This window comes from Lipotes vexillifer, unplaced genomic scaffold (assembly GCF_000442215.2).
Source record: "Lipotes vexillifer unplaced genomic scaffold, Lipotes_vexillifer_v1.1 scaffold1491, whole genome shotgun sequence".
Lineage (NCBI taxonomy): Eukaryota > Metazoa > Chordata > Mammalia > Artiodactyla > Lipotidae > Lipotes > Lipotes vexillifer.
The window spans coordinates 1-13,227 of record NW_006771679.1 but is presented as its reverse complement, the minus strand read 5'-3'; the positions used below and the strand labels follow the sequence as shown (position 1 = coordinate 13,227).

Here is a 13,227-nt window from a genome sequence, read left to right as displayed (position 1 = left end):
TAACAACTTGAGGGATCTGTAAAGATCATTTAAAGGGAGCACTCATCTGCTCACTGAAGAGGAGATGAATTTTGCATAAGTAATTTGATTATCTACTATTGGTAGAAAAAAACTATAATTTTCCTATGGAGGAAATATAACATTTTTAGAAGCAACAGTCTATTCTCTCTGAGTCTTGAAAGCTGTCAGTGTGTGGTACGGCAGTTTTTAGGTTTCAAGACAGTGAAGCCAGGAGCCGTCGGGGACTTCAGCATTTAATCTCCTTTGCCACCTTTAATTTACCTGACTTACACTAAGTGTTCCTGTACTGTTAAAAGCCTCCTGCATTTTATTAGTGGTTCTTAAACAGCTGTGAATGTTTGGGAATTGGGTGTTGAAGGAAGGTGAAGTAAAATATTTTGATCTAACTGGAAAAATAGTTGTTTCTTTAATACCAGATAATGTGTGATCATCATCCTTGAACTTCAGCTCAAATATCTCCCCGAAAATAAGGCATTAGGTTTCAAAGAAAGAATAGAGATGGCCCTTTAAACATCACATCGTGTCACTTATAAGATAAGGAGGCAATTAATAATGGCTTTTAAATTGCATATATATCAGATTATGGAGGAAAGTAGGGGTTGCATGAGGACATTAAAGGGAAAGATTGAAGTGCTGCTGCTTGGCGTGCCCGTGCCTACTTCCTTGTCGACCACAAAGATTATTAATGATAAAATAGGTGTCTTCAAGAATATTTTGAGATAGAGTTACCTTAAAACATTTTACTTGGCTCATTCAATTTCTGAAGTTCCGACACTGTACCAGGTTCCTCACCAGTCAAGTAAACGATCTCTGCACTGAAGGAGCTTGCAGTACAGTGAGAAGTGACTGGCGAACACATCGGCAGCTGTAGTAAGTGAGAATAGTTCCAATGTGTACATTCAGGCACTTCAGTAATTAAAACGATTGTTCCCATTTCCTGTTACTGAGGAAAACATCCATACAGTGAGGCAGAACTTGTTTCATTCGGAGAAGGAGAGCCTTGAGGGGACTAACGCCTAAAGCGGTGGGCAGGCCTTTTCTGTGAAGGCCGGACGAGTCAGGCTGTGCCAGCCGGGTGGTTCCTGTCACAACCATAGCTCTCCACTCACTCCTCTGCTCTTACAGAACGAAAGCAGCCACGGACTATATGTAAACAAACGAGCATGGCTACATTCCAACAAGACCTTGTTTACGGACAGGGAAATTGAAATAATTTCCTAATTTTCGTGTGTTTAACAAAATACTACTAAATTCAATTTCCATGCTGCACCTCTCCCCCCCAGCCATTTAAAGATTCTTTGCTCGTGGGCCATAGTTTACCTGCAGTCGAGGGAAAGGAAGGCTTCTGGGTAAAACAAGGCTATGCTGACCTCATGTCTGTCTTTCCAGATTTGTTTTCTTACGCCTCTTCTATGAAGAAGGCCTGCTTCAGGCTCTAGTCCCTGTTGAGTAGTTCAAGGTGACCAGAAACCTTATTTTCACCCTGAAGCCTCTTCCTTGCTAATCTAAAATGCTTCGAATGCCACTACTTATGCTACACAGCTGACATGAAATAGTTCATTTAAAAAGCCCTGTTTGGGCTTCCCTGGTGATGCAGTCCGCCTGCTGCCGATGCAGGGCACACGGGATCGATGCCCCGGTCCGGGAAGATCCCACATGCCGCGAAGCCTGCGTGTCCGGAGCTTGTGCTTTGCAACGGGAGAGGCCACGACAGTGAGAGCCCTGCATACTGCAAAATAAAAAAGCCCTGTTTGGTAAGGACTATTATCCCCATTTAACCGGTGGGAGATTGATGGTTTATGGCCTATTTTGGGTCATAAGTGACAGAGGAGGATTTGAATCCAAGTTACAATCACAACTTTGTTGTTTCTTGAGTTTTGCTATTAAAAAAAAACACAGCCAGGGAGGCACCTACCCTTAGGATCTAGAATTCCTCTTATGTACCACAATTGTTTTAAGCTCCTATTAATTCTAAAGCCTGTGATTAAGGACTCAGCTTCCTAATGCACTAATCTTTAGCAATGGACCTAGTGGCTAATGGCTTTAATGTTTAGTGTACAGAGGGGAGAGGATGAGCCAGGTACGTAGCAAGAAATAAGTCTTGCAGGTTGGCACGAAGTTTACAAGTTGCAGAAAAGTAAGGAAGGACGTGACACAATGATAGTATGTCTTTATTTCCTAGGGCTACGTATGAATTATTCCCTCCTGAATGAGACAGTTTTTAAAAGGTAATTTGTAAAATATGAGTATACATTCTCCCAAGGTAAAGAATATTTTCCCCCCGAATTATATACCCATTCTACTCCCAACATATGTTTAATTTTAAAAATTTAGTTACATGTCTGTCCAACCCTAGCTTCATAAGCCTAAAGCTCTATGGGAACCACACACCCCACCCCCACCCCCCAGTTTATCCTGGTTCTCCTGTGTTCTTAACTAACTCCTCTCCGTACCAAATGTGAGCTGGAAAGGATGTTCCCTACCCTAGGGATGGAGATACATTCTGGGCATCCCACATTAACCTCACTAATAATAACAACACATGAAGATCCACACTTTTTAGACCAGTTATCACTGGAACTAAGAATTTGTGTGCTGAAATGAACAAACAGCTGAAGCATGAAAAGTGTTGGAAACCTGCCTAACCTCCTTTCTACCTCTTCGATTAAGTTTCCTTTCTAACTCACATTTATTTCTTTCACCAAGGTTATAAATTTGAATTCATCTGTATATTCACATACTTTTAAGTAAAATAAAACATAGCACCTTCACAGTTCCACATGTTCCCAGAACTCCTGCTAAATTCAGTGCTGTCAGTAAAGTGACCCTGTAGGGCAGGAGCAAAGTTATCATTCAAGTTTTTTGTTAAATAAACACATCACTCAAGGTCAGTACAAAAATATTTATTGCTAAAAACTGAACTTGTACTTCAGTAACTTCCTGAAAGTTCCAGGAGCTTTTCTGTTGTCACTAAATTAAGCCCTTGGTTTTTCACATTAAGGAGGGAAAGAAAAAAAGCTCAGCATGTTAGTTGAAGCAGTTTCTTCCCCATCACGATCACATTATGGATCCCATGCATGAAAAGTATGTGAGGAGCTGTCCAGTTAGAGGCTTTGGTTCTGAGAGAGGTGCTCTATGGGCTGCTGCATTGAGGCCGATTTGCAATTTTCATCCAACACCTTTGCATTGAGTGGTCTTGCTGTGAAAAAGAAAATACCTTGTTTTCAGTTTAAATAGGACCATTCAAGGATACAACAATTATGTGAACTGTTTCTAAAACCAAGATGCAAACTTCTTTATGCACTCTAAAGGGACAGTGAAGATACATTTTGTTACAAATCACTATTCTGTATCATAAAAGTACCTCCTGTATCTTAATGCTTGCTTGCTTTCAAATGGACAACTACAATCCCACCTCATGACAAAACAGAGGAAAGGTAAAATAACGTGGCCTCCATATTAAACTTGAATGTTCGTTTGGAGAGTTACGTTTAGTTGCACACTTGATGTTTACTGTTTATTAATAAACTGGCATATAAAAATCAAAAATTCTCCTGATCAGTGCCTAAAATTATGATGGGATTCTTCAAGTCTGAATACAGTTGTCCTTCAGTATCCATGGGGGATTGGTTCCAGGACCCCCAAGGATATCCAAGTCCCTTATATGAAATGGCATAGTATTTACATACATTTTAAATCATCTCTAGATTACTTATAATACCCAATACAGTGTAAATACTATGTAAATAGTTGCAAGTACAACATAAGTTCTATGTAAATAGTTGCACATGGCAAATTCAAGTTTTGCTTTTGGAACTCTGGATTTTGGGGGGTTTTTTGCCCTGAATATTTTTGATCTGAGGTTGGTTGAATCCATGGATGTGGAACTCACCAACCATATACAGACATATCCATCCTATCTGGAGGTTCAGTAAGTGTTCACTTCAACAGTATACTTTTGTATAAATACTCAGTTTTTTAGATCCACATGTGTTATCTCTAAAGGCTTGGATTTTAAGAAAAGAACCCTTACCTTTGTTTGAGTGCTCCTAACTGATGTGTAATCTCTCAGTTGTACTATTTCCCTCTCTAGTAATCAAGATGCTTTTTTTAGTTTAGCTTTGAGCCAATATTAGAGGCAAAACCCTCCACCTTCCTCCTATTGGGCACCCTCTCCTGTTCCCCTTTTCGCTTAATGGAACTGATTTCAAGCCCCATTTCCAGAGCAGCGCTAGCTCTCCTTCCCCCACCTCTTCTCTTATGCTCCCTCATAGCAGAAGAGGTAGGAAAATAAAGTTTTGAAGCACTTTCTCCTGCTATTAAATGAACTGAAGATAGGATGAGGCATCAACAGATAGCAATTAATGAGATTTTACACAAAACGGGAAAAAAATAGGCTGAAAACAGTCACATTCAGTAAATACTTAAAAAACTACAACCATATCAAGCTTTCTCTGTTTTTTCCATACCTTTATATTAAAAACTTGAGATTTATTCTCGACTTCCAAGGTTTGTGCATCACTTTCTTTGCAGTAACTTTCTGCTCCAACCGTATCCATAATATTGCTTCCACAATTCTGTGTATTATAGCCACTATCCATCTGACAGGAATGAGAGGGAGAGAGAAAAAAAACCACCACAGGTAACATTGCAAAGTGTAATTCACTTGACCACAAAATTTATTTTGAGGAACTTTTATGTTTAAATAAGTAAATTTATGTTAAAATATTTATATAAAATATATATATGTAAGATATGGCTTATGTAATTATATATAAAGACAATATTTTAAAACATTTAAATGAATCACTATATACTATCATTCACAACTGAATAATACAATTTAATATTGTATTAACAATACAATATTGATCATATTGAATGAATTTTAAAAGTAATAAACATAAAATTGCTTGTTCAAAGTAGATACTACAATTCCTTCTAATAAAACATATCTTGTAATTTTCTTTATTTTTTTAAAATTCTAGGCTATTTTATTTTATTTTTTATTTTTTGGCTGTGCCACGCAGCATATAGGATCTTAGTTCCCTGACCAGGGACCAAACCTGCGCCCCCTGCAGTACAAGCGCAGAGTCTTAACCACTGGACCACCAGGGAAGTCCCTGTAATTTTCTTGAAAGTCAGTGTACAAACCACTAAGAACATACTTCCCTGTTACTTTGTGCTCACACCCAGTAGATGAAAATGAAGATTACAATCAACTTCTTCCAACTCATTTACCAAGCTTGTCTTAAATGGCTTACTTGCATCTCTAAATAAAATTTACCTAAATGCCAAGCTACCTTTAAGAGGATTCAAAACAATACACATTTTTTAAAAGGTGGCTTATATTATACTCATACCCATCGTTGAAATAAAAATCTTACCTTCATAATAATACCACGTACATAATGGCTCTAGATGTTAGCTCAGCTTTTCATTTTAATTAAAATTACAGCATTCTACAACACACTGTTACAGCCCAAAAGAGCAGAAAAAAAGGGACCAGCAAACTTGTTTTGGTACAAATATGACAAATATTTATTTCATGAGGGCCTAACAAAGCACCAGCCCTGTATGGCACTCCATGTAATATTCTTATTTTCTCCTTGCAGCACCCTGTTAACTTCACAAATGAGACTAAGGCTCAGAAAGGGTAACTTTCACAGTGTCGGAATGAGATGACGAAGAGCTGAGGCCCCACTACCCTGTCCACTCACTGCACACTCCACACTTAACGTGCACAGTGACGAACACCAAACAACACAACCCACAATGCAGTCATCTTGCACTTATGCCCTTTTATGCAAATTATGATCAGCGAAGGAAAGACTACATTTGCCCCCAACACAAACATAAGAATAGCCTAGAAAGTGCATTCTATCATCATCTTAAGAAAAATGTTTCCAGTTTTTGGGAATGGATGCATATTTGTTTACTCCTGGGAGTGATGTTCCATTTGAACAAAACCCTTGTGGTACAGGGAGTACGGTACACAGGGAGTCTGTCCCACTCTCTAGGAAGAGAAGGATCATGGGTGCCCCTAACATAACATGGTGGCTTACCACACTGGCTCCCATCCAGACCACTACTAATGTCAGTGCCTACTACGTGCCAACCAGACAACACAGGTCATCTCGTTACCCGCCACAGGCATCAAGGGAGATAACATGGTATTCCAAACTCTGGAAAGCCAATGTGACTGAAACAGAAGGAAGGGAAACAAAATGAGGCTGGAGAGTAAGGGAAAAACCAGACCATGCAATGCTTTGCCAGCCACTCTACAGATTTATAAATTAACACTAAAAGCAAAACAAACAAAAAAGCTTACAAATTTAAGGTTAAGATGCAGAAATAAAAGCTCAATGGAAGGGTTATTGTATGAAGTTGAGCAAATTTCCCAAAAATTAGAACAAAAGGGAGTTAAAAAAACTGTGAAAAGATTTTTTTAAATTGGAGAATCAAAAGGAGTTCCAAAGAATGGTGAAAACGATAGAGGAGAAATCTAAGATATTATTCAAGAAAAGATCCAAGAAGTGAAGGGCATGAGTTTACAGATCATAAAGGCCCTCTGAGTGCCCAGTACAACTGATGAAAAGGAACACACACCAAAGAATCACTGAAATTTCAGGATCCTTTACTCCAGAAAGGGATAAAAAGAGACATATGCAAAAGATTAAGTTTTAAAATGGTTTCAGATCTCTCACCAGCAACACTGAAAACAGAATCAATGAAACAAAGTCTGAAGGAAAATTATTTCCAAACTCAAATGTGAGAGAACAAAGAACATGTGATCAGATGTGCAGTATCCTGAAAAAGGTACTCTTCCTCAGAAAGCTACTGGAAAATGTGTTCCAGTCAAGTGAGAAGTAAACCAGGAAACAGAAGAATGGGGTACAGAACATGCGAGAGGTTAAGGGAATTCTCAGGATGATGAAGGGATATTCCAGGAATACAGCTGTGTACAATGCTTGGAGGCCAACCCGTCACAGTAAAGCAAGTCAAAAGGCCCTGGGAAAATGTGACTGTCTTTGAATGTTTGGAGCTACCCCTGTGGTAGGAAAGAATGTACAGAAAACATTTTTAACCTACAAAATGTTCTGCAAACAGTACACATTATTATATGACCCAAAGGATAAAACTGAAACTGACTGGTAGATACCACAGACAGAACCATAGTTCAGCTCGCTAGGGAAGAGGCTTGTAAATGGTGAGAGAAGTCCTCTAAGATGGGCTAGGATACCCCTGCAGGTACTCAGGCAGAGAATGATGGCAATTTATAATGAGACAGGCTTCCAAGGGGAAGTTGGACTGGATGATTAATGTGTATTTCCATCTAAGTATTCTATAATGCTTCTATAGATGCTCTGAAAAAAAGAGGCAGTAAGAAAAAAGGAGAGCAAAAAAGTTAACAATACCTTTAAGGCTAAGTTTGACTGGATGCGCTTCTTAGGAACCAAATTTAGAAGCTGGAATATGTAAAAGCGATTCTAGTGTACTTTTTTGAGCAACAATCCTAGAAGTCAGGATAGACAACATAGGCATAAAATATAAGCAAAAGATTATATGTAATTTGGGATCATTTAAAATCCCTCCATGAATTTTACACTTTAGCATGTCAAAACTGACAGCACTAAAGCATCATAGAGTTGTGAGAATTAGATGAATTAGTATCTATAAAGAGGTTAGCGTCCGGCACACTGGAAGACTGTGTAGTATTAACTATTACTATGGGTCAGTATAAACTTGGATTAAAGAACATGGAATCCAGACTGCCAGGATTTGAATCTTTTGACTCCACCACTCGCTAGCTATACAGGCAATTGACCGAACCTCTCTGACCCTCGGTTTCCTCATCTGTAAAATGTGGATGATAGTATACCTATTTCACAGGACCATTGTGAAGATTAAACAAATTAACATGTGTAAAGTACTTGGAAATAATGCCTGACATATTGTAAGAGCTACATAAGTGTTAGATATTGTTACTATGAAATGGCAGGTAGAATTGCCTTTCTAGTTTAAAGTTCTTTCAAAACTCTCAACTCAAAAAATATGACAGTTAGTGGAACAAATGTCTTTCTGAAACTAAGTGCTAGCTGTGAAGTATATTTGTCAAATGAATCATGCTTTCCTGTTGCCAGATATTGCAAAATTGGAAATGTATGATTACATGAAAAATGGTGGTTACAAATCACTTTTTAAAGTCCAAAAGAAATATACATAAAAGTGCTCTAAACTGCTTTTCTTAAATTATATAAAGGAAAAAACAAAACTACTGTATTTTTAGAATACAAACACTACACCAGAAACTGAATTCTTTGGGAACTAGCTCCACAGGAAAGAGAGGTGAACCCTGAGAAGTTGCCAGATTCTAGCAGTTTGTAAAAACAGAGCAGCTTGATTTCTTTTCTGCTCTCTTGTTTTCCTACTCCAAATAAATATCAGTGCATGTGAATATTAAATATATGCATCATCAGTCCAAGTTAAAAGAACTAACCCTCTTGATATCACTTAGTACTGATTAAAAATACATATGTAATGCTGTAAGTCTCACATACAACCCATTTTCTTTCTCACTATAATCTTACAAAAGAAAGGATGAAGAACACCAAGGGACCAAGGAAAGGACTCTAGAATATTCAAATACCTTACCTGAATGTTACTGCTTTCACAAGGAATGACACTGCTTTCTGCGAGAGGTGACATGCACATGTGAGAGTTTTCAATACTGAAGGCGATCCCACTCACAAAGTCAGTCATGGGTAAACTCCTATTATCAATGGGCTCCTTAATCCAAGTGGTCTCATCTGCTATCTCTATGGGATCGACCATATCCACAGTGTTATTCTCCTTCTCACTTTCCACATCCTGCAGCAGTGCCAATTCTTTCTCAGAAGCACCGGACTGGTTCTGGGTAATAGACATGGCGGTCACTACCAAGCGCGCGCCATGTGGACAAGTGTCACCATCCAACTGCGGCAGGTGGACTCCAGCTGTGCCCATGGCTAGGGAGGAGGCGTCTGTGGAAGGAACATCTTTCTTGTCTCCTTCATCTTCGCTGTGAGCCTCGAGAGTAAAAGGTACCCGAATCAGTGAGGGCCGATACTTAGCACCCCCTGTACACATCTCAAGTCTCATAGGAGACCAATTTTTAATTGGTGAGCAGCCATCTATGTAAGGACTTCTGATACACGGATTGGTAATTCCATTAGAATTTGTTCCAGACGAAGCATCAGGAGAATGGAAAGTTAACTTCCTTTGCTCTAAAAGATTGGGAGTGGAAAAAGAAAGATTGGGAAGGAAAAATCACATCATGAAAACATGGACATGGGAAAGCCATTACTAAATGGTCATCATCATGTTTCATGCCAGAAAAACTGGATTTCTCTAACAGTGGTGTTGTTTCCTGAAGTGAAATTTTGGTGTTAAAAATAATAGCACAAATGAATGTGTATCCATAAATAGGGTGAGGCTCTTCAAAAATAATTCCTCTGGCACTTTCCCTTTTTCAGTTAAACAAAATATTTTATTCCCTGAGAATTATTTCCTCACAAGCATATTGCTACTATAACAATGCTGTTCACATCCAAGATAATAGAACAAACCAGCTGATAGCTGCAAATTAACAGCTGTACCTGGTAAATGAAATATGTAATAATCTATTTCTGTTTATGTAAAATACTATAAGCAACATTAAAAGGCAAACAAAAAACTGCAAAATAATATTTGCAACAATAAAGAGCTTAACAATGGTAAACAAAATGATCAAAATGCCTTAAAAGTTAATAATTTTTATAGCTTCGTTAGCTTAATAAAAACAAAAGTTTAAAAAAATGGGCAAAAGCATATAAACAATCCTCCCAATGGTAAATGAACATATGAAGTGTTTGGTCACACAAATAATAAAAAATATGGAAATTAAAGCAATGAGAGACCATTTGTTGAACAAAAACACTGAAGTCTGAACTAATAATCCCCCCAAACAAATGACCCATAAACATTTAGAAAAAGTTCAACATTGTAATAACCAAAGACAAGACAATTAAAGCAGTAAGACCTTTTTGTAATGTACCAAATTAACAAACATCAAAAAGAATGGTAAGACCAGTGTTGCTAGATGGGGAAAAAGATGACTTTTCACACACCACTGATGAAAATTTCAATTGGTACAACTTCTTACGAAGAAAATTTGATAAAATTCCTCAAGAGCCTTAAAAACAGTCATCCCCCGGGCAAAAAAAAAAAAAAAAAAAAAAAAAAAGTCATCCCCTTTCACCAAATAATTCCACTTCTGAGAATTTAACCTAAAGAAATAAATATGTACAATACACTGTACATACAAGGAAAAATTAGAAATAATTTAAACGTTTATCAAGGATTGAAAACAAAAGATACATCCATGAAATGGAATATCATATAGTGATTCAAAATCATGGTTTCAAACAATAATAAATGACTTGAATGACCTACGAAAATACTCCTAATAGAATGCTTTGTGAAAAAAGCAGGATATAGAACTCTGTGTGTGTGTGTGTGTGTGTGTGTGTGTGTGTGTGTGTGTGTTCATATATGTATGGAGATATATACACACATACACATGTACATATATAAAAGGAAGACTAACAAAAATAGTTTTCAGTTTTCCAACTTTATTTACTATGAATAGGTTTTGTAAACTGTGAATAATTTTCAAGAAGTGCTATAATTTTTTTCAAGGAAAAACTGACATATTGCAAAGAAAAATATGTAAATTCTCACACACTACCTAAAAACTTTACTCAAACAAATATATCTTTACACAATATCAATATGAATATCTGATTACCAAAGTCTGAACCTACACACTGGAAGGCATACTGAAACCAACTTATCTCTACAACAGCCATCTTTCTTTGATTCTGCTTGTAAGATATTTGGTATAAGTACTGCTATAGTCAAATTACCTGTATCTGACATGAGAGCAGAACTTTGCTGAGAATTTCAGTCTTTGAAAGTAAATTGTTCCTTTTGTTAAAAAAAAAAAAAATCCAAGTTTCTAAATTTTAAAAGGGTGAGTGGTCATTTGGAGCTCTGTAGTTAGAACAAGCTAAAAAGAGACTCTTTAATAACAAATATTAACAATATAAAATTTTAATTGGGGGTTGTATTACAAGACATACCTGAGAGTGGTGTCTTTCCTATTTGAAATGCAATTGGTGAGAAAGTGGGTGAAGAAATAGGTGAAGGACTGGTTATGCTTCCCAAACTGTATTTTTTTGCACTACCCTGAATAGGGCTAGAAGAAAACTGCCCCTGTCATAAAAATAAATAAATAAAATTACACGGTTCTCTTCCTTAGCTCTGTTACACCAAGTGCTATTTATCTTTATTTTTGAAACACATTCATAAACTAGGTTGTATAACTTTGGTTATTCACCAGAAAGCAAGATGCCACCTTTGCTTTGTGGCAAAAGGCAAGACACCAAAAGGCAGGCCCACAGACACAGGAAACAAACTTATGGTTACCAAAGGGGAAGGTGGGGAGGGATAAATTAGGAGCTTGAGATTAACATATACACACTACTATATATAAAATAGATAATCAACAAGGATCTACTGTATAGCACAGGGAACTCTACTCAGTATTTCGTAATAACCTATAAGGGATAAGAATCTGAAAAAAACATATATTCGGACGTATAACTGAATCGCTTTGCTGTACACTTGAAACTAATACAACACTGTAAGTCAACTATACTTTAATAAGAAAAAAAAGGTAAAACAACAACAACAAAAAAACACGCCAAAGGCAAGGCATCTTGTAACAAGGATAGTTAAGAAGACTGTTCCAAAAATTCTGAAATAGAATATACTAGATAAGATAAAATATAAATGCACCGTATTTACACAAACCAAGTAGCAGTTTATGAAAAATTTTAAGTTAGTCCACTAACATCAATCTAGTTGTGTTATACTGAAACTCTTCCATAATTTAGTAAGTACCTTACCCTGAAATTCCTTGAGACTCATTTACCTCTAAATACAAAATTGGAGAGTCTGACCAAAAGCATTCCTTTACCTAATGACAAAATGTGAACTAGGCTAATCCGCATGAAATATAAAACCCAAAAGACAAGCATTCCTCTTGACAGCAATAGGAGCATCTAGGTCCAAGATGCCTATAGCCAACCAACCAGCCACTTGGCCCACTTCTTACCGAACTCGGGGTCTGCACAGGGCTCCTACACTGCACAGGAGATAAATCTATTGAATAAAAAACCTCAAGTGATGCTTGAACACCACTACAAGGACTTCTGGGAGAAGCTGGAGGTAAGGAGTCAGAGATACTTCCGTTGCCATCTAAAAATAGCTTTCTTCTGAGGGATGAAGAACTGAGGTTTCCGGGAGATTGATCTGCAAATTCATCAGCTCTAAAATAGTCACCTATATTTAATATTAACAGAATAAAAGGCAGAGCTAGTCATTTGGAAGAGCAATTATATTTCAGTTGTCTGATGTTTTAAAAACCAGTCTCTATGTTTGAACTGTTTTCCAAAAAGAGGGCAAAGTTTAACTGCACAGGTGCTGCTTGAAATCTGAAACGATTCCTTCTTTTTTTAGTGCCTCATTATTAGTATGGGTAGTGCCAATAAGATGTGTTCATGAATAGTTTATAGTTAAGTTCACTATGATAAAAAGGCTAATTCAGGCCATATTAAAGAAAAATGAGAAATTTCAGGACAGCTTCCCCACTTCTTTAGAAAGAGGCATTGCCACAGATTCCCACTTACAAAAAGCCATTAAAACAAAACCTTTTATTTAAGTTATTAAAGGTTTAAACAAATACAATACTTACCTAATACCTTTTCTAAATTAAAATCCACAGGAAGAGACAGCAATGTCTGGCAAGCAGCTGGAAGCAAGCAGATAAACACAAACATGGTTAAATCAATGCAAGTGTATCCCATGCAGTTTAGCATGTGCTTCCCCATCAACCATCTCCCCATGATGCTCCAGACAAACTGAATTATTTACTTCACGCATCCCATTCCATAACATGCCACCTTCCTGTTTCCCACACTTTCCAGCACTGATGTAAACCTGTTAATGGTAAAAGTTAACTTCTGGTTGTGCTGCTGGCACTTGTATCAAAAAAGAAGCCAGCCTGGGCTTCCCTGGTGGCGCAGTGGTTGAGAGTCCGCCTGCCGATGCAGGGGACACGGG

At 37.4% G+C, this 13,227-nt stretch overlaps 1 protein-coding gene across 1 annotated transcript; it reads right to left on the bottom strand.

The window, feature by feature from the left end:
• Window positions 1–2,911: 2,911 nt before the first annotated feature.
• Window positions 2,912–13,010, bottom strand: BORA (BORA aurora kinase A activator). The gene is made up of 6 exons (XM_007447099.1): window positions 12,860–13,010; window positions 12,221–12,447; window positions 11,184–11,316; window positions 8,677–9,287; window positions 4,491–4,622; window positions 2,912–3,220 (listed from the first exon to the last, which is right to left on the bottom strand). The coding sequence occupies exons 1-6, from the start codon at window positions 13,008–13,010 to the stop codon at window positions 3,155–3,157; spliced, it is 1,320 nt and encodes a 439-aa protein (XP_007447161.1). The 3' UTR covers window positions 2,912–3,154.
• Window positions 13,011–13,227: the final 217 nt, after the last annotated feature.